The sequence below is a fragment of the Engraulis encrasicolus genome, chromosome 5, assembly GCF_034702125.1.
Source record: "Engraulis encrasicolus isolate BLACKSEA-1 chromosome 5, IST_EnEncr_1.0, whole genome shotgun sequence".
In the NCBI taxonomy this organism is placed as follows: Eukaryota; Metazoa; Chordata; class Actinopteri; order Clupeiformes; family Engraulidae; genus Engraulis; species Engraulis encrasicolus.
Genome location: NC_085861.1, coordinates 45,296,188 through 45,317,492, shown reverse-complemented (window position 1 = coordinate 45,317,492; position 21,305 = coordinate 45,296,188). Strand labels below are relative to the sequence as shown.

General features: G+C 42.0%; 3 protein-coding genes across 4 annotated transcripts; 2 read left to right on the top strand and 1 right to left on the bottom strand.

Moving 5' to 3' along the window:
- Positions 1–4,382: 4,382 nt before the first annotated feature.
- On the top strand, positions 4,383–6,805 carry mrpl51 (mitochondrial ribosomal protein L51). The gene is made up of 4 exons (XM_063199556.1): positions 4,383–4,567; positions 4,877–4,966; positions 5,073–5,180; positions 6,407–6,805. Exons 2-4 carry the CDS (start codon positions 4,882–4,884, stop codon positions 6,601–6,603), a joined length of 390 nt encoding a protein of 129 aa, XP_063055626.1. The 5' UTR covers positions 4,383–4,567; positions 4,877–4,881; the 3' UTR covers positions 6,604–6,805.
- A 661-nt stretch (positions 6,806–7,466) lies between these two features.
- tfpt (TCF3 (E2A) fusion partner) lies at positions 7,467–16,611 on the bottom strand. 2 transcript variants are annotated; one of them, XM_063199554.1, is made up of 6 exons: positions 16,512–16,611; positions 15,768–15,998; positions 15,592–15,662; positions 15,420–15,489; positions 10,095–10,265; positions 7,467–8,058 (listed from the first exon to the last, which is right to left on the bottom strand). In XM_063199554.1, exons 2-6 carry the CDS (start codon positions 15,996–15,998, stop codon positions 7,984–7,986), a joined length of 618 nt encoding a protein of 205 aa, XP_063055624.1. In that variant the 5' UTR covers positions 16,512–16,611; the 3' UTR covers positions 7,467–7,983. The 2 variants fall into 2 exon arrangements, with proteins under 2 accessions (XP_063055624.1, XP_063055625.1); XM_063199555.1 differs by having other exon boundaries at positions 10,119–10,265.
- A 135-nt stretch (positions 16,612–16,746) lies between these two features.
- Positions 16,747–18,935, top strand: ndufa3 (NADH:ubiquinone oxidoreductase subunit A3). Its single transcript, XM_063199557.1, has 4 exons — positions 16,747–16,833; positions 17,488–17,559; positions 17,745–17,822; positions 18,746–18,935. Exons 1-4 carry the CDS (start codon positions 16,824–16,826, stop codon positions 18,835–18,837), a joined length of 252 nt encoding a protein of 83 aa, XP_063055627.1. The 5' UTR covers positions 16,747–16,823; the 3' UTR covers positions 18,838–18,935.
- The last annotated feature ends 2,370 nt before the right edge of the window (positions 18,936–21,305 follow it).

The window sequence follows — 21,305 nt, the reverse complement described above, 5'->3', positions numbered from 1 at the left end:
TCACCATCATCCTCTGGGGATTTTGGACTGTCAGTCTGGGTGTCTGTGCTCTGAGCACTGGGCTGTGGTGCGTCTGTCTTGTCAGTAGTTACAATAGGGTGAAATTCTAAGTCCTGTGTCTGAGTCTCATTGTCACATGTGGTTTTAGTAATAAACTTCACCAGTCTGTGCTTCTGCACTTTTCCCTTAGTGGGGTAGTAAACTAGATAGGCGGGGCTGCCCTTGTCGTGCCCTACAAAGAGCCCCTTCTCACACCTGGGATCCAGTTTACCCTTGTCTTGTTTGTACGCATAACACTCGGACCCGAATTTGTGCATCTGGGCTAGATCACACTTCTTCCCTGTCAGTGCTGTGTACGGTGTTGTGCCAATGTGCTTGTTAAAGCATCTGTTTCTGGTGTATGCAGCTTCCTGAACGGCATAATGCCATAAACTCTTAGGTAAGTTGCTGTCGATCAGTTTACACCTTGCCATTTCAAAGAGAGTACGCCCTTCCCTCTCAGCTATGCCGTTCTGGTGTGGGGAGTAAGGACAGGACGTCTCGTGTCTGATTTTGTTCTTTCGCAGGAGTGTCTTAAACTCTCTGCTTGTGTACTCTGTCCCGTTGTCTGACCGGATGCATTTCACATCGCCATAAGGCGCTACGTCGGCCAGAAACTTTTCAGTAGCCTGTACGGCATCACTCTTTGCTTTGAGAAAGTATGTGAAAACTACTCCTGTGCACACATCTGTGAATGACTGCATGTATTTGTAACCGTCTATGGAACCATTGGTCACTGGACCAGCTAGATCAGTATTCACCAGCTCAAGTGGTGTTTTCACCTTGTCAGTTGCATTTCTGTTTCTCGACTGAGTAAACTTCCCCTCTATGCATACATGACATTCCTTGTCAGGCTTACGCTTTGCACCTTTAATGTGCATGCCTACTGTAACATCTTGCAGTTTCAGTATGTCATCGTAATTACAATGCCCCATTATCTCATGCCAAGTTTGGATATCATGGCTAACATTGCACACATCACTCTCATCACATTCGGTCGGCAAGTAATACATTCTGTCACACACATCAATGTTAAACCTTGCACCATTAGGCGCCACAAGAACATTGTTACCTTCTTCGAAAAGTACCTTGGCACCGTGTGCAGTGGCACACTTCACGGAGAAGAGTTCTTGTGGGAACGAAGGGATGTACAGGGCGCTCTTCAGAGTCACTGTGCATATTCGTCCGTCGCTGTCAGTGAGACACACCTGTGCGTCTCCTCTGCCTTCCGCCAACCCGAATGTCCGCCTCCCGTCGGCCAGCTCCATGCTGTGGCTCTCCGGCTTGAACGAGCTGTCGAAGGACTTGAACCGGCTCCTGTCGTTCAGCATGTGGGATGTCGCGCCTGTGTCGACGATCAGCCCTCTCTCGATCTGCCGCTGCTGCGCTGGCTTGCAGGTGTCCACCCGGAATGTGAAGTCGTCTTTCGCGGGTCCCCGCGCCTCGATCCGACCACCACTCGCTGCCCGACCGCCACTGCCACCACCGCTGCCGCTGCCTCTGCTGCCGCCGCCTCTGCTACTGTCACCACTGCCGCCGCCGCCATCACCGCCGCTTCTGCTGTTGCTGCCACCACCGCTGCCGTTGCCTCTGCTGTTGCCACCACCGCTGCTACCGTTGCCTCTGCTACTGCTGCTACCACCGCCGCTGCCGTTGCCTCTCCTGTCGCCACCGCCATGGTCTTCAGCGCGTGCACACCTGGACCTCTGTGTGCGCTCGGTCTTCCTGCAGGCTTTGTCGCTGTGGCTGGTGCTTTTACAGGAACCGCACCAAACTTTTCTTGCGCAGTCATCTTTCCGATGTCCCTTCTCTCCGCACCGCCAACACGCCATCTCTGTCGAAGATCCGCCGACGTTCTTTTTCCTCAGGGCTGCGCGAGCCTTCAGAACCCTTTCTCCCGCCAACTCCAATAGTGTCCGGCTGCGTCCTGCGTCCACTAAAGACACGCCCACCTCTCGCTCGAGACACGCCCTCTCGAGACACGCCTACCGGTAGTGGCAGGAAACAGGATTTAGCGCCGCCATACGAATTCAAACAGTGAATATAAAGTTGTTAAACGGTATTTCATTTAATGATGAGATACTGAGAACCTCAGCTGATGAGAGCTGAGAACCTCAGCTTTCCATAACTGAAAACGGCATTTTCCTAGCATCTACCAATCCGAAGGTAGCCTACTTTAAGTGCGGGGTTACTTTTCTAAAGATAGCGTTTTGTTTCCTTGGAAACGGAACGGAGATGAAGCAAGACAGACTGACGAAGCGATAAATGTATGTCATTTGACTCGGTTTTGCATTATTATGGATGCATTTCTAATCTTGACATTCAAAAGAACAATCTGTGCGAGTTTCAAAATGCGTTTTTATGGAACATAAAATGTGTTAACAGTACGCCCGTCTGGGATTTGTTAGCTAGTCCGCTAGTTAGCTAGCAAGTAAATAGATATTACAATCGATCTGTCTCAATGGCCCAAACATACACAAAGAAACACCAGGATTTTGGATGTTTAATATCAGCAATTTGTCAAAGCAAAACACTTTGAAAACATTCACAGACCAGTTAATTATATCCACAGCCTTGAGTGTCGGCAAATCTTCCCACTTTTGACATATGATGTAGTGTAGAGACCTAGCACTTGCTAGCTAACTAGCGGGCCAGCTATTTTAACAAATCCCAGACGGGATGTAAACACATTTACTCCCATATCACATAAAAACACATTATGAAATTCGCATAGATTTTCCATTAACATGTCAAGATTAGAAATGCATCCATAATAGTGCAAAACCGAGTCAAATAGCTTATGCGTAACACATAAACCGCGTCCGTTTCCAAGGAAACAAAACGCTATCTTTAGAAAAGTAATTCTGCACTTAAAGTAGGCTACCTTCGGATTGGTAGCTGCTAGGAAAATACCGCTTTCAGTTATGGAAAGCTGAGGTTCTCAACTTTGAAACAGGACCCATGGTGTGTCTTTAGGTCTTATTAAAAATATTCTGTGTCAGATCGAAAAAATGAAGTTTTGAATGGGTTTCAATGGCTCCAAAGGGCTTCAAAGGGCTGTGGTGTAATCCATTTTTCAGAACGCTCGAGACACGCCTTCCGAACGCTCAAGACACGCCTTCTCGAGACACGCCCCTGTCTTGCAGGACGCAGACAGACCCTACTCGCCAACTCGGCTACTGGCTCAGCATCCTCCGAAGCCTCGAAGTTTCGTAGCTTAGCCTTGAACTCTGCTAGCTTCATCTCCGCTACGCCGTGGGTTACCATCAGCGAAAAAGGTTTGTACATTTCTGGTAGTCCCCGCATAATCATTGCCATCATCAGCCCTTCACTCGGTGCCTCGCCTGCACCTCTGAGCGCTGTGAAGATCTGCTCTGCCCGGATAATGTACTCTGTCACAGTCTCTGTTTCAGCTTTCCTCAGCGATGTCAACGTTATGTACAATGAAACAATTCGTGGCCTACCTTTGCCAATGTAGTGCTCTCTCAGCACTTTCAGACTCTCACGTCCATTGTTTTTACAGTCCCGGAAAATTAGTCCCAAACTCACATTGTCGAGCAATGGCGCCAACAAGCAGTAAGCATCAGCGTTCAGCTCGTCATCCTTGGCTTGTTCCTCAGCCGTCAGCGGTTCACCGGGCTCGTTCAGAATAGTGTCTTTTAATCCGACACGATGCATACAACACAGCATCCGTTCTTCCCAGAGCTCGTATTCTTCAGCCCTACCGTCAAACACCGGCCACTTCGCTTTTTGATGCGCCATTCTCCTCAGCTTTCCGTTAGCGTTCCCGGTTTTAGCGCGCTAACTAGCTAACACACTTTTAGCTGACTAGCTAACGTTCGCCACTTTCCGTTGTTGCACATTGTCTTCGATACTGGGCCCATAACCTGTTAGCAGGAGCGCTACAATCACCAGGAGAAGTCCAATGTGCAGGTTTCAGAAAGAGTCGAAGACGAATACCTCACGTCAGCCTCAAGGCATATTTATTTTAAGTATGATAAAACACACTGCTCAGGAGCGGTTGGTCCATGACTCAAGGGCACACTCAAGAGAATGATCGATTCCAGAACATACATTTATATAGGGGGTGTGACGTCACCAATCATACACATCTCATATCAAATAGGTAACACCCCCTTGTGGCGTGGAACAGATCAGTACTGGTACAGAATACACACAGTCAATCATACACATATGTCAACAGTTTCCCTTACCAAATTTAAACATGAGTTTGTGAGGCATTCACTTTGTCATTTTTCCTGGCTCCCTATATACTAAAATGTACGGGCCTCGGCACTCAACCAGAGATATTAGAAGACTCAATCAACTTGCGTTTCCAGAGCTAGTGCCCCCCCACCCCGCCGACATTACGGTAATCTCCAATGCATTGTGGGCAAACAACCACAACACCTACATGTCCTTGCCCCACTGCCCGTCGTTGTTTAATGTTCTGAACGTCCAGCGATATTATGGTTTAGTTTTATACACATATTCTCCATAATCCTGTTGCATTGAGGTCCTGAGTAAGGTAAGATGGTTGGTTTTGAACAACATTGCCCATATACTCGTGTTTCAGATGTGTTAGCTTTAGCCTAGCACTAGCTGACAATTTTGACACATGCTTGACTGAGGTTATCTGCCTGAAATGTTGCTGGTATCATACAGGTCAAGTATACTGCTCTGTATAATTCGTAGGCTGGCTAGAAATAATAACCTGTGTACCAATGCTGGCAATGTGGTCTGTTGGGAGTTGATAAGCAGGCAAAGAAAATGATCCGATGCACAGACTACTTTCCAATGTCATACATACCCAAAATTTCTGTTTATATTTTCTCAGTAACGATGTCTGCCTTTGCGTCTTTGATGAGAAGTGGAATAACCATTTGTCAGACGTCGATACAGCAGTGCACGAGACAATTCTCTACAAGTAAGTAGCCTATCTGGAGTTTGGAGCTGTCTTCTTTTGATAGCAAAATAGTACCCAGAGAGAACATAAGATGAAGAACTTTCTCTCTTATAACCCTGTTCATCAGGTCTGTGTTCTCGCATACGGATGCATTCCATCCCTCAACCAAAGGTGGTCGACCGATGGACAGAAAAAAGAAGCATGTTTGGGGTCTATGACAACATTGGGATTCTGGGTAAGTGCTGTGTTCACTATTATGCTGCTAATTAAGAGTTCAGACCTGTATTTCTTCACACATCTGTTGGGTGATCTGAGGAGGACCGGTGTGGCAGCATTTGTGATATGCACAGGATTTCTCATCCACAGGTACATCTGCTTGTACGAGGCTACGGCAAGCGATGTGGGACAAATGTATGGCAGGAACCGAATGTCAAAACAGATTACACAATCTTCGATATGGTCTGCAAATGTTTTGGGACTGTCATTTATGTTATGCCTACACTTTAGAATTAGAGTCTTGAATCAGAGTCTTGTTGTTACACGGGTATATTTGATTTACCTCAACTGTACTCAACTTAACTTTACTCGGTCTACCCCTACAAGCAGATACAGGGCGGATGAGAATCCGGTGCATATCTCAAAAGCTGCCACACCGTGCAGTCTGTCAGATTTGGAGTGCTTTTGCAAAGAGCAGTGGACAAATGTCCACAGCAACATGTGCACACTAAACCCTTACCCAAAAAAGACCTTAAAGGGACACTGTGTGAGATTTTTAGTTGTTTATTTCCAGAATTCATGCTGCCCATTCATTAATGTTACCTTTTTCATGGATACTTACCACCAGCATCAAATTCTAAATATTCATTATGACTGGAAAAAATGCACTTTTCATACATGAAAAGGGGGATCTTCTCCTTGGTCCGCCATTTTGAATTTCCCAAAATAGCCATTTTTAGCTGCAAAAAGGCCTGTACTTAGACCATACTAGAAAATGTGTTTATTACTTAGTAAACTTTCATGTAAATATCAAATTTGGCAATAGGCAGCCCAGTTTCAATGAGCAGCATAGTTGCAGTACCTTTTTTGACCATTTCCTGCTTTAATAGTGTCCCTTTAATGCTTTAATACAAGCAAAAGGTGCTACAGCAAAGTATTAGTTTAAGGCTGTGCATATTTATGCAACCATGTTTTTTTATTTTCTATTTTTCTCTTTAGTTGTTAAATGATTGGTCTTTCTGTATTTTTTTACATCACAAAAACCTGGCATTTGAACAGTTGTGTGTAGACTTTTTAAAGCCAGTGTAGCTAGGTTTATTACTTAACCATGTGTCTATCACTTAACTCCCCCCCACCAGGTGCCATTTTTAACTGGCCGTATGTTACTGAGTTAAGTTGTTGGTGTATTTGACCTAACTACTTGGATCTAACATCATGTCATTGAATGAATTTGTGTTGGCACAGGAGAGTTCAAAGTGCACCCCAAAGACACTGTGAAAGGGCCCATCTGGCTTAAAGGTTTCCGTGGCAATGAGTTGGAACGCTGTATTCGTAAAAAGAAGATGGTGAAAGACAGGATGATGGTGGATGACATGCACAACCTGGACAAGCGTATCCGCTTCCTCTATCGCAGATTCAACCGCTATGGAAAGCACCGGTAAAGCAAGTTCCGGACACAAGAGCTTGACTTCTTTTTGGATTTTCTTTTTCTATTTTACTTTTCTGCAGACTGGATGTTTTTGTATCTAGGCAATGCAATGGGGCTCCCTTGTTTCCTATAAATGAATGTGGTCCTTCATACATGTACTGTAAATATATTGGCTGAATTACCATGATTCCCATGAATTAAACATTAAAAATACAGATGGATAGTCAAGTGTAGTATATTGTTATCCAAACAAAACCATAAACTAGAAATGCACTCAGAGAGTGCTGACCTCCATTAAGGAAGCTGTTTGATAGAACATTTGACTATGGGTGGATTCCAATCCGCTGCGGACTTCCGTCCTCCCTTGCTCACTTGCCTGCTTGTGACCTCATGATGATGTCACTGATGACGGAAAATGAATTCAATATCTTGCAAAACACAATTCTAATGTAATTTCTCATTTGCAATTGGGATGGTGATCCCCAAAAGTTTTGGCTAGGCTGACAGCTGGTAAACTTAATTGTTTTCTCCACCGATGAGGGGCCAGGAGGCGGGGCGAGGCCACAAGCACAAATGGAGGACGGAACTGTGCATATTGGAATGCACATTATGTTGACTATGTAGAAACTGGAATATCAAAAACTTCCCTATCCCGCAATGGTGAAGAATCTTTAAAACATTCCTGGTTCGGGATCGTGATCCGGATCACCACCAAAATGTTTATCACTTGTTGCTTTTGTCATTTCCAACAACTCCACAAAGTTTCATCCAAATCCGTTCATAACTTTGAGTTATCCTGCTGACAAACAAGCAAGCAGATAGACAAACCAACACAACCAAAAACAATCTCCTTGGCGGAGGTAAAAAGCCAACACGTGCAATAAGTACAAGATTTATTGTTGGTGACAAATATTGCATGTTACCTGGTTCTCTTTATGTACATTTCAGCAGTGTCTATGCTTGTAAGGCCATGTCTAATGTGTTACATGCCAATTACATTGTACAAATCTGGAAAAAAAACAAGCAAAAACCTACATAACATCCAATTCAGCAGGTGTCACTGATCATATTAGATAATGACTTAGTTCATTCCACATTTACACATCTACTGAAAAGGGCCCACTTAAATACAAAATCAAGTTAATTAGTAACAATATAAAAACTACCTTTTCCATTGGACCGTGCTCTGTTGTCCTTATTAGTTCTGCGGAACAAAATAATTACAAATGCTACACCTGTGAAAATATGGCACTTTCACTATCTTATCATGCTGAACACCCATAACAAACACATTTTTGAGCAATTCATACACTCTGCAATGCATTAAGTGTTCATGCTGGAAGATTGTGGGAGCGGGGCTCATTTTGTCTGAGGCAATGTGTTCCCAAGAGCATCAGTGTGAGAGGGAGTTGGGACTGGGGAAGCCTGTGAATTTTGTTTCAGCCAGCATGGAAAGCTCTGGGTCCACCTGTTAAAAGGAGACAATTGAGACTGACTGATGATTACACATTAGGAAATGGAGGCAGTTGGCTAGCTTAAAATCATCTGGCCATTTTAAGGCGATGTATACAGTTGGGACTTAAAGATGGTTTGGGACTGAATTTGTGGTAGTAGTACAAACAGACAATTGGATGTCATTATTTTAAAGTGTTTATGAAACGAAAACAAACGGTCATTCCCATTAAAGCCTTGTTTTTTCTGATAGCATCGATGAGACTTTGAACCCAATCATCCTGGAGGAACTTGTGAAAATGGCAACTCAAAGTGTGAATTCTGTGAAATTTGGTGTGACTAATGAGCTGGGCTGTGACATCAAAGAGGGGAGTCCCTGGTTTGCTAGTATGGCGATGTGAGAAAACAACACACATTTGATGGACCCACATCTTATAAAGGAAACAAAATTCTGATACAAACATCAGCGTGTCGAAAAACCACACATCCAACCTCATGAGGAAAAAAAAAACAGCAGCACAAATCTATTTCAGAGGCACTGATACATCTGCAGAAAGTGACATGTCTGACAGGTGAAGTGACGATTGTTGACAAAGTCTGACAGATCTTATGTTTATGGTTACGGTTGCTAAGGGCGCTTTGCCATGACCCAAAGATGACACGGCGTGTGTATTTGTTGACAAATGGGGGGCATTTTGATTCAATTGCGCGATATAGTGTGATTGAAATGCATGTAGGCTACATGCAAAAATATCATCAACTAGAGAAAAAAACGGAGGTATTAGGCTGTTGGAAAAACACCCTATATAGCCTGAGTCCTCAGCATATTTTTAGCGTTTATCATTATTATTATTTTTTGGGCTCAAAGTCACAGGCGTTGCGTGTCCCTCAGCCTGACTCTGAGGACGAGGTGTGTCCAAACGTCAGCCACACATGCACCACAATACTAAAAACAAACAATCAACGCTTCAAAGTAGGCCTACGCTATGTACATCTCCGTTTATTCGCTAAGCAGTAGCAGGACTTTTTCTAGGATTTTTTTGGCATCAGGGAGCATCATGGCAGGTTACAGGGGGTGAAGGGGGGTGTTCCCCCCCATGAATGAGAAATTAATTAGGGGCGCTCAAATATATATATATATAAATAAAAGTATGAGGGTGCACCCATGGAGGTATGAGGGTGGAGCGCCCCTATTTCCCCGTTCAGAAAAAGCCCTGAGTAGCCTAGTCTGTGAGTTGGCTGTCCTCGACCGAGAGCACCACGCTGATGCGCGGGTATCCTCCCAAAACCAATATATTGACCAGTTGAATGGCAATCAACAAAAAGTGCATATTCCGAGAGCATTCGCAACGGTTTGGCATGTAATGTGCATTACCCTTTCCTGAAAACAACATACAAAGCAGATGGACAAGGTAAAACAGGGGCAGTTTCAGTCTGCACGCCGGCGATGTCAATTGTTGGAACTGCTTGAGGCAATAGCATTCTCTTCAGTCCAACCATGCCCGCGACCTCCACATTTGTGGTGAAGCACAAGGGGTGGAAATGTGCCGAGCACAACAGTGACCAGCTTGCTTCAAAACCACACATTGGATCCACAGAGCCCTAGCTTGATTTAGCCTTCTCCTTGTTGGCCACAGTTCCATCATTCTTCACAGACGGGAACTTGTGCAAAGATATTCCTTCTGTCAAGTAGCCATTTTTTGCAGCTGGCACCGTTCGGCTCTCCAGCAACACACTGCTTGACACTGCGCTTTGTTTTGGTACTAGCCACCATTGATCTGAACAAGGTGGAATGAGGTGAACTCACCCCTTCTATGTCACGCATATCATTTGCATAAAATTTGCATGTCACCAAAAAAACACTTTTTGGGAACGTTTTAACATGACTTTTAGGACAAAATATCACGCAGACAATATCCCATTTCATTCACAAGGCTTAGAACTTTCAGAATCTGTCTTGGAAATGGTCAAATTCCTTTACTTTGTTTTCGTTTCATAAACTCTTTAAGTAAACAATAAATAAACCAGTCAGGTGATTTCACAGAAACTCACAATTTCACCCGACACTATATTCACCTGTGCCTCCTTTTCTTCTTTCTTGGGGACGCGATGCCTCTTCTTTTTTGTTGACTGTTGTGGTACCGAAGGAGAGGAGCTGGCATGGCCATTTGGCCTGTCATCGTCTGCTCCTGGCAGGAATTCTAAAGCACTCGCAACATCATCCTGTGAATCCAAATGGCAAGAGCAGTAGAATAGAATGTCATTTATTAATCCTGGAGGACATTAAGATGTCTAGCAGCATACATGAATGCACAATACATTACACACATTGTTGCACAACATTGCCTATTAAACATGTAAACATTTGCATAGATTTAGCCATTGGCAGATCGCTCACTCACACACAGGAGCGTAGCAGCAAATTGTGGGCCCTATGTACAATCAGTTCCAATGGATGTAGTAGTAACTGTGTGAGACCTCTGTATGCATGGGGCCCTGGTAACTCAGTTACAATTTACTGCCCTGTACGACACCCCTGCTCACACACACAGCTTTAGTTGGTGATGAAAGCGTATGAGAATGGGTCATCACATGTGCCATAGGGTCATTTCACGTGAAATCAGACACTTTGGGACCCGACCGACACGGATTTCAATCATACTTGCTGTGCCTGTTTAGTAGCAGGTAGCACCCCAGAACTGCATTTTTGTGAATCTGACACCAATATTAATGGAGAAACAGACTAGCAAAGGTTTACATGTGAGGGTAGGACACTATGCATTCAGCCTTGATTATATCAGTCAGTGTAAGTCACAAAAGGATGTCTGAAGTATTGTTTGAAAGCTCTTGTCTGGCTCTACAAATCACACACACAACATGGAATACAACAACCTTCAGAATATGTATTATGATACATTTTAAAATAAAAAATTGAATATAAAAAAATATATATTTTAAAATGGCTGGTTTCTTGTCTAAACATAGCCTGTAAGGTCATAAACAAGACCTGAAAATGGGGTGTTTGGTTCTTTATTCATTTCAGAGATAATGGGACATAATGGTTGAAATGAGTTGTAATGAAGTAGTAATAGAGTAGTGTCAGGGACAGGGCTGGACTGGCCATCTGGCATAACAGGCATTTTCCCTATGGGCCCTGCACCCTCGTCGGTCCCTATTCCAGGTACTCAAAAACTACACGGCTTCTGCCCATTGTCAATGGACACAGTGGAAGCTAGACCATTTCAAGCATTCAGAGAAGGCAGGGTTGAAAGAATAAGCTCAGTAAAGGAATTGTTTTAATGTTCAAGCATCAAAGGGTATGTTGTAGCTGTATATGATGGCAACTAGTGGCTAGCATGTGTTGAGGAATGTATGCCGAGCACTGGAGAGGTGAAACGGAACTTCCTGCATCCTCATGGACCATCTCCATCCTTCACATATTCTGATAGACATGCTGTCATGTGATATAACTATGGTATCACCATATTATTACTAGGTGCTTTGTATGATGCCATATTTTTGAGTCCCATTGTCTCTGAAATGAATAAAGAACCAAACACCAGCATTTCAGGTGTTGTTCATGACATTGCAGGCTATGTTTAGACAAGGAACTGTCCATTTTAAAAAACAAGTTTTTTTGATATTCAATTTAACATTTTTCAATTTATGATAATTCATATTCATATTCTGAGGGTTGTTGTGTTCCATGCTGTTTGTGTAATTTGTAGAGCCAGAAAAGAGCTTTCAAATAACACCACAGACATATTTTTGTGACTTACACTGACTGATATAATCAAGGCTGAATGCATATAGTCCTACCCTCATATGTAAACCTTCGCTAGTCTGTTTCCTCCTTAATATTGGTGTCAGATTCACAAAAATGCAGTTATGGGGAGCAACCTTGCTACTAAACAGGCACAGCAAGTATGATTGAAATCCATGTCGGTCGGGTCCCTAAGTGTCTGATTTCACGAAAAATGACCTCATAGCTGAGTGGAATAGAACAGACCATAGAGCGTAAAATAGTCAAACATTCAATAATGCGCATGTAGTGAGGGGCGACCTGGATTCAGAAGCTTACAATTCAGTGCCACATATTCCAAATGACTGGAATGCACTGGAGGATGTTAGCTTCCGAAGGTTGACCATCAATGTCATACGCTATCATTTATGTTCATTTACAGTGCCCTCCATAATTATTGGCACCCCTGGTTGAGATGTGTTAAAAGCCTTAAAATAAATTCAGTGTTTATTGCAGAAGAATACTGTCACACTGAAAATTTTAGGAAAATGTAGCCTTCAACTCAAATGAATTGTAGGAAAATAAAAAAAATCCCTGACTAAAAAATAATTATTTTTCATTAAATCACCTGTTCCACAATTATTGGCACCCTTAACAATTCCCAGGAAATAAATATAATTGAAGCATTTCTGTCATTTCTACAGTAGTTTACAAAGTTTACCAGAGTATGTAGGAACATTTAATTAGTAATTCATCACTTCCTGTTTCCCTGGGGTATACAGTATATCACGAAAGTGAATACACCCCTCACAGTTTTGCAGATGTTTGAGTATATCTTTTCATAGGAAAGCATTACAGAAATGTAACTTTGACACAATGATTAGTGACCTTTTAACAACATATTTAACCGCTTAAATTTCTTCTGAACTCAGAAAAAAACAAAATACTGCCATTAATGTTTGAACATGTACTCATAAAAGTGAGTACACCCCAGATTAAAATCCGGTAGAGAAGGGGCTATGTTGGCTCGAATCGTCTCGAAATGAAACCAAATGAAAAGGGATGACAAGGGAGGTCATCAGTGTGCGTTTCAACCTTTCTATGCATTGAACTTTTACATTTTGAGTCTGCATCTGGCTTAAATAGATTGGTGTGAGATTTGAATGCAATCCTATAGAGAATATCATGATCTGCTTCAGTAGTCACAGTACATGTTGACATGCATGTTTCTTTTAGGTGTATTTCAGATTGCCAATGTTGACAGCATTCATGCATCCCCAAACCATGTCAGTCCCACTACCATGCTTGGCTTATGAGAGGATACACCTTTTTTGTACAACTCACTTGTTTACCACCACACATGGTTGACACCATCTAAAGCAAATTTGTTTATCTTGGTCTCAAGAGAGATGAACAGACCAAGGATATGGATCACTGGAACACCACATGTGTGGTGGTAAACAAGTGAGTTGTACAAAAAAGGTGTATCCTCTCATAAGCCAAGCATGGTAGTGGGACTGACATGGTTTGGGGATGCATGAATGCTGTCAACATTGGCAATCTGAAATACACCTAAAAGAAACATGCATGTCAACATGCACTGTGACTACTGAAGCAGATCATGATATTCTCCATAGGATTGCATTCAAATCTCACACCAATCTATTTAAGCCAGATGCAGACTCAAAATGTAAAAGTTCAATGCAAAGAAAGGTTAAAACGCACACTGATGACCTCGCTTGTCATCCCTTTTCATTTCGTTTCATTTCGAGACGATTCGAGCCAACATAGCCCCTTCTCTACCGGATTTTAATCTGGGGTGTACTCACTTTTGTGAGTACATGTTCAAACATAAATGGCTGTATTTTGTTTTTTGCTGAGTGAACAAGAAATTTAAGCGGTTAAATATGTTGTTAAAAGGTCACTAATCATTGTGTCAAAGTTACATTTCTGTAATGCTTTCCTATGAAAAGATATACTCAAAAATCTGCAAAACTGTGAGGGGTGTATTCACTTTCGTGATATACTGTAACTATGACGTGACACCGAGGCCATTTCTCTTATCCACTCTTAAACATGGGAAAGACAAAGGAACACAGCATACAAGTGAGGCAGATGTGCGTCGACCTTCACAGGTCAGGCAGAGGCTACAAGAAGATTGCCACTCAACTGCAGCTGCCCATATTCCATCTACTGTGAGAGGAATAATTAAGGAGTTCAAAACAACTGGAACAGTGGTAAACAAGCCTGGACGAGGACCCAAGTTTATTCTGCCACCACGCACAGTGAGGAGGATGGTAAGAGAAATCAAAATATCTCCAAAGCTCACTGTTACAGAATTACAACAAATGGTAGCATCCTGGGGTCACAAAGTCTCCAAATCAACCATCAGGTGCTGTCTACACGCCAACAAGCTGTTTGGGAGGCATGCACGGAGAAAACCTTTCCTCACCCACAATCATAAACGCAAACGTCTGGAGTTCGCCAAGCGGTATTGGGCTTCAACTGGGACCGTGTGCTTTGGTCAGATGAGACCAAGATTGAGCTTTTTGGCAACAAACACTCTAAGTGGGTCTGGCGTGCCACGAAAGATGCGCATGCTGAAAAGCACCTCATACCCACTGTGAAGTATGGGGGTGGGTCAGTGATGGTGTGGGGCTGTTTCGCTTCCAAAGGCCCTGGGAAGCTTGTTAGGGTGCATGGCATCATGAATGCTTTGAAATACCAGGACATTTTAAATCAAAATCTGTTGCCCTCTGCCAAAAAGCTGAAGATGGGTCGTCACTGGGTCTTTCAGCAAGACAATGACCCTAAACATATGGCCAAATCTACACAGAAATGGTTAACCAGACACAAAATTAAGCTCCTCCCATGGCCATCTCAGTCCCCAGACCTCAAACCCATTGAGAACCTGTGGGGTGAGCTGAAGAGGAGAGTACAGAGGAGAGGACCCAGGTCTCTGGATGATTTAGAGAGATTCTGCAAAGAGGAATGGCTGAAGATCCCTCTTTCTGTCTTTTCCCATCTTGTGAAACATTATAGGAGAAGATTAGGTGCTGTTTTGTTGGCAAAAGGGGGTTGTACAAAATATTAACAACAGGGGTGCTAATAATTGTGACACACATTATTTGATGTCAAATAATTATTTCTTTATGTGGGATTTTTTCCCCACTGAATAAATGCACTTGTATTGAAGGTTGGATTTTTCTCTTTTTTTCCATTAAGGTCCCATATTATTTAGAGAAAAATAATAATAATTGGAAGCTAAAAAACACATCTCAACCAGGGGTGCCAATAATAATGGAGGGCACTGTATATTCACAAAACCAAATGCCATGCCATAATACAGCATACACTTTTGTTATAATTGCAAAAGGGAATAAAGAACATTGTAACGCACACTTGAGTATTCTGTATTGAGCGTTTTTATAATTTGTTTTCTTAATTTTGTTTAGATGTTGATGTTTCTAATTTTTTTAATTCATAAAACAAGGAGCATCGTACATGAGTGTTCACTGTAGCCTATCATGTCAGTGCCTGATCTGTGTACAAGTGATCATGATTGGTAAGGAACGTTGCCGACACCTTGTGGTATTAAGTAGAATTACACATCGAGTTATTCTGCCTCCTCTCACCTCAAGAAGGATATTTAGTTGTGCGTTCCTGTAGTCATCCCCATAAGAGTCCAGGGTTTTCATTAATAACCTACAAAATATAGAGAGCAGTTCAGGATGCAATGAAAGCATTAACTAAGTTACAGCATTTGCCATCACATATTGAAGCAAGATAATAGATCAGTATGATCACCTTCTCTCCTTTTTCAGACTGCGTGTTATTCTTTGCACCTGGTGTAGGCGACCGAGAATTTTGTCATTCACCTGCAGTGAAAAGGGAATAAAAGATTAGTACCTTCTACCTCTATGTTTGAATCTGTCTACCTGTCATCTAGTCTACCTTGAAAACAAATACAAGATATTGCTTGCCTGCTCTATTTCTTTGCATCTCTTGTTTAGCGCCAGGTATTTCCTCTTGTCGAGTTCCCGTCTTTCCTCTTCGTCTTGGGCAGTCTCTGCACTGTCCAAGAGCTCGCCTCCTCCAGGTCCCAGTTCCACCTCTCCTGGTCCCAACTCTACTCCATCGGGCTCCAACTCCGCTTCGAGAATGTGTCCCCCAAAAAGAGGGGGCAAAGCCAGTCCAGAAAAGTCTTCCATCATCTGTGGCAGTTAAAGAACAAGTTCAGCCAATTTCAACATGCAGTTGTAAAGCTCACACTACCCTGGACTTGTCAGTACCTGAGATTTTTTTTCCTTCTTCAGCCTTTTCCGAGATCCTGGTCATTGTAATGGGGGCAGGTGTTTGTTTACCGGTACATTAAAAAAGACATATCTGGATGTATTCCCAATAACATCCAAAAGGTTATGCAACATCAGACGACAACTAGGAAACCGTGATACCTTTTGGGAAAACATTTGGAGAAGACCTATGTTAAGATTTTTAAAAATGTAAGCGATCTGCCCCCATTAGAATACCTCAGATCTTGGAAAGGACAGAGCCGAAGAATGCAAGATCACCGGGTAGGCTACTGACAAGTCAAGGGTAGCGTGAGCATTGCAATACAACTTATTGGCAGAACTGGTAATTTAATAACGAAACAATGCAGGAATGTATATACAAAATCATGTAATACAATATAGGCATAGTAGTTACAGTTAGTACACAGGCCCTACCTTGAAGTGACCAAGGAGATTGTCGTTAGAGCTTCCAATTTGTCCTGTTCCTCAACCCTCCGTAAAAACTACATAACATTAACATATTCTTCACTTACAGATGCCACCATTAGGTAAAGAGTAGACGTCCATGCAATTAGCAAAAGCAGAATCCTATCAACGACCTACAGATGCCAAAAGACCCCCTTTTCATCCCCAAAGTGTGAGAAGTACACTTTTGTTGATTTCATTCTAGATGCTACTAGTTCACGTCGCATGCATGACTGGTCAGCAAGTCGCTTAAATTACACGTCATCATCATCCTGAAGAAACATGGCTGGCGGTGAGTACTAGTTTTGATTTTTAGCTGCGGCAAATGTGGGTTTTACGTGAATATACAGCGTGCATCGTTCAAAAATACAAATACCTTGAGTCACTAACATTATAAAGCAATAAAGTATTACTTCGAACCAAGACCAGATTACTTAAACGTTGAGTTTTGACGGGTGACCTTGGGGAACTGTCGTTGTTTATGTTGTCCATGCTATGTATATTAGTCAATTTTGTTTCTTTTCACGATACACATAGTACAGCTCATATTAGTAATCAGTTGGCTTTTATAAGCTTTTATCAGGTCTGTAGATATTGACTATACGATCTGTTTGCTTGTCCCATCAGCGCAGCGATTGGCTAAGTACAAGCTAGCGTTATCAGGCTACTACAACACATTCTTTGAAATTGGTCTGAACTTGAACACAATTCTAATGCATTATGCTCATTTACTTGCCAACATTCTCACTCATGCACTTATTCTTAGTCAATGCCATCACCGAAAGTCTGACCATGAGATGAGTGAGTCTGCTTTAGTCAGACTAGAAAGTGTCCATTTGTTGTTTGGAAGAAAAGGCATGGCACCTGCCCTCAGCTTTACCTCCTATGATCTTTGTTGATGGTCTTGTTAAAGGATGTTCTTATAACATTTTTCTGTTTCTTGTAGTTGGAGCATTCCTTAGAAATGCCTGGAACAAGGAGCCTGTTATCACAGCCTCCTGCGCACTCGGTCTAATAGGTATGTGACAGACACTGACAGCATTTAAGTTGCCTGTCTTTTCAATTGTTTGTAGTCGTTGTAGCATGTGTTAATTCTTCTTTGAGTTTTCATTTGAATACTTTCCTGCTGTGTAAGAATTATGTTTTGGTGCCCCAGAAGAGAGTTGTCAGACTTATCAGTGTGTTTCTCCTCATATCCCTTAGCTGTGGTCTTTCCATTTGTGAGCCCCTACACAAAGTACTCAGCCATGATCAACAAGGCAACACCGTACAGCTATCCAGGTAGGTTTCCTCCAGCTGTCTCTGGAACACCCCTTCTTCAAAAGCTTCCAAGCTCCATTCAGAAGTTTGTGCTGACTGTGCTCCCAACTGGATTCGAAATGCACATCATCTGAAAATATTAAACGTATTACAGGGTCCCTGCGGATCATAAAAAGTCTTAAAAGGCTTTAAATGCAGTATATGTGTTTTAAGGCCTCAAAAGCATTACATTTCACACGGCTGGCTCAAAGTTTTATCTTGACACAATGTATTAAAAGATAGATGTCTGGACAGTTTTCCATGAGAACATTTATCATCACTAGCAAGGTGACAACACAAGCCGGAGCTTGCCTAGGGTAAATGCACTCTGATAGTATATGACCAGCCCAAGTAATGTGTAGACCATATTGTTATATGGTGGCAATGGCTGACCAGGTAAATTCCATATCTGTCCAAAATGTGCGGCTTCCAAGTGTTGAGACTTGTTAAATTACATCAAGATGGCACTCAAAGGAAAGTAGTGTAGTATTGGGGTTCCGGATGGCCAGGGGAAGGAAGTTCCAGGGGGTGGGGTGCTCTGGCTCTGTCTTTGAGGGTCCGATACTTGGCTGTGGTGATGGGAGTGAAGCGGTATCTTCTGCAAAGCGTAGTCGATGGGTGGGGAAGTGGCGATGAAGGAGATCAGTCAAACTTAAACATTAAACTCCTCTCGTTGATGCCTAAGCTTAATCAAAGCTCATATAATGTATCTCATCATATAATGCATCTCATCCAGTAAACACAACAGGTAGACACTAGGCACAAGATAGAGAATAAACACATAAAATCAAGATGTGACGTACATCTGAATGTGTTATCATCTGTAACGTGACTTGACTGATGCGCTTTCTCTCTCTCTCTCTCTCTCTCTCTCTCTCTCTCTCTCTCTCTCTCTCTCTCTCCAGTCCCAGTCCGAGATGATGGGAACATGCCAGATGTCCCCAGCCACCCGTGCAGTCAAGAGGGTCCCAACCTGGAGTGGCTGAAGAAGCTGTAAGGCTCCAACTATTGTACAGAACAACCACGTCTCACCTGTCTCCGTTTAAGTGTTAATGACCACATGATGCTGAATAAAATTCCTTTATTTAAAATACACCCATGGCTTTAAGCACTCTTTTACAGCTTTCTTTGCAAACTAAGTGCTTTTCTTCCTGACATCATATTTCACATCCATTATCTTAGGACTCGCAAGTAAAACACAATAACTGTTATGATTAACATATTTTATTTAGGTTCATTTTTGAAAACACAACATACAGAAAAATATAGGAGTGAAACAGCTTAGTGTCTTAACTCCTGGTTAGAGTATTCAGCTCATAGTATCTGTGAGGCAACCCAGTGCAGAACATTAAGCAGCTTGGTGTACTAGAAGGCACTGTATAGCTACTCATATTATGACTTTTAAAATGACACTTTTACATTTTTATTGGCAATACTGACGGTAATTTTCACACACACTTATTTACTAAAGGTTTATTTTTGCGAAACTCTAACCTGGGTTAACATGTGATGTACTTCCAAGGAGCAGACATGTTCCACAATCTCACATTTTTTTAGTGTTATAAAGGTATGTATAAAAGCAAACCTCAAGCAAATTAGGGCCATAGACTTCTTCACAGTGTGTTATTCAGGAGGCTAACATCCAGCATTCAGAGTCATCCTCAAAGGCAGCTGTGTGCTTGTAGGGATAAGATGACCACTAGCAGGCATGCACCTATGAGGGGACGGGTTACTTCTTCATACTTAGCAAGGCTCGATGTGGCATCACGTCTATGGATTTGAATAAGATATTACAAATGACTAGTGGTATGCATTGCCACTCGGGAGGTAACGATTCAATTCAGTTCGATTCTAAGATGCATTGCAATGCCTTACATTTCTAGTTAAAGCAAATTGTTCAGCAGTCATGGGTCAATCCAAGCCGTCAGATACTGAACCACATTTTATTGGCTGTTTGTATCAGTAATGCAGTTTTCAATGCTTTAGAAGTGCTTTAGTTTAATTTAAAGTTCATTTGCTCCGGCAATGCCCATGGAAGTAATTGAAACTTTAAAAAAAACTACATATGTTTCTGTTCAAGTTATTATTTCCCTCTACTCTCTCCCAAAACGTAATGCCCTTGCCTCTGCAGAGTCCTGTAAGCAACCAAATTGTAATTTAGCTTGCCATTCAATTAACTCCAGCCAAGTCTCACTGTGTAAGAGGAGGGGTGATGTTAAGAAGACATTACAGTAACTACACATATTTTTTGATGACACTAGGATAAATTCTCTCTGCATCTTGACACGGACACAAATAAACAATATTACAACAACATTATATAAATCCCAGGTGTCCTATGAGGAGGGTCGAAAGAGAAAGGACCCCTGTTATATTCTAACTGTTAAATCGAATGCAAATGTTGCTCTCATAGTAAAAATAAACAGTTAAATGAATTATGTGAACATGTGTGCTATATACATGGTGATATTCTCCTTTACATCCCTACTATTTAAACAATTACTTTTTCTTTCTCCTGTCCTGACACTTTTAAGCCAGTCATGAGGGCTACATGTACAGCAATCGATTTTGGGGTTATATAGTAATCCATAAAAGAAAAGTGTTCATAAACTATACATATTGAAGAGCATCAGAGAACCTCTTTCACAAGCAAGGTGGACGGATTATAACCTTCACTCACATAAACTCTTATCCTGCCAAAAAATGTAGATGCATTGTTCATTCCTTTCACACTACAGTTATTAAGCTATCTTATCTTAGATATTACCATAGGGAAAACAGACAATAATGTAAGAAACTGCTAAATGTCAATGAATGGATCTAATCTGCGTCTGCAATCTAAGGAACTTTGTACACTTGCGCCTACACTTTGCAACATTCCATGACATTCCACACTTCCTGTGCATTCCATGCATCCTGACACATTCCCAGCTTTTAGCCCTCGAACCCATAGCATTTGGCCACCCTTCCTATGGCCAGAAGTCGTCTACAGAAGATGGAATATGGTCTATATTTCCTGTCCACACACAAGATGACTGTCTGACGTATGGATGATAAAAAGAGACCAAACTAAAGTCTCAACAATAGATAATGGGGGGAGAAAAGCCTAGAGCTGATATACACCTCCTTTCTTCCTTTAATTTTCAACACCATTGCCATTAAACATGCCCAACCATCTTTCTGATCAATATACCGCCTTGTCCCAGATCCATCAACTTGTCTCTTTTTTCCACAATTCTCCAAGACTCAGCAAAATGATATATAATCATAAAATAAAATAAAAAACACAAAATTGGATAGCCAATCTTAACATACTGAGGATATTTTCTCTTTTCTACTACATACAACATATTGAGGATATTTTCTCTTCTACTGTATATGTATTTAATAAAATTTTGATTTTTAAAAATCCACACTAAAAAGCATGAGGAAAGTTGTATATTGCCTATATGACTGGCCTATGGA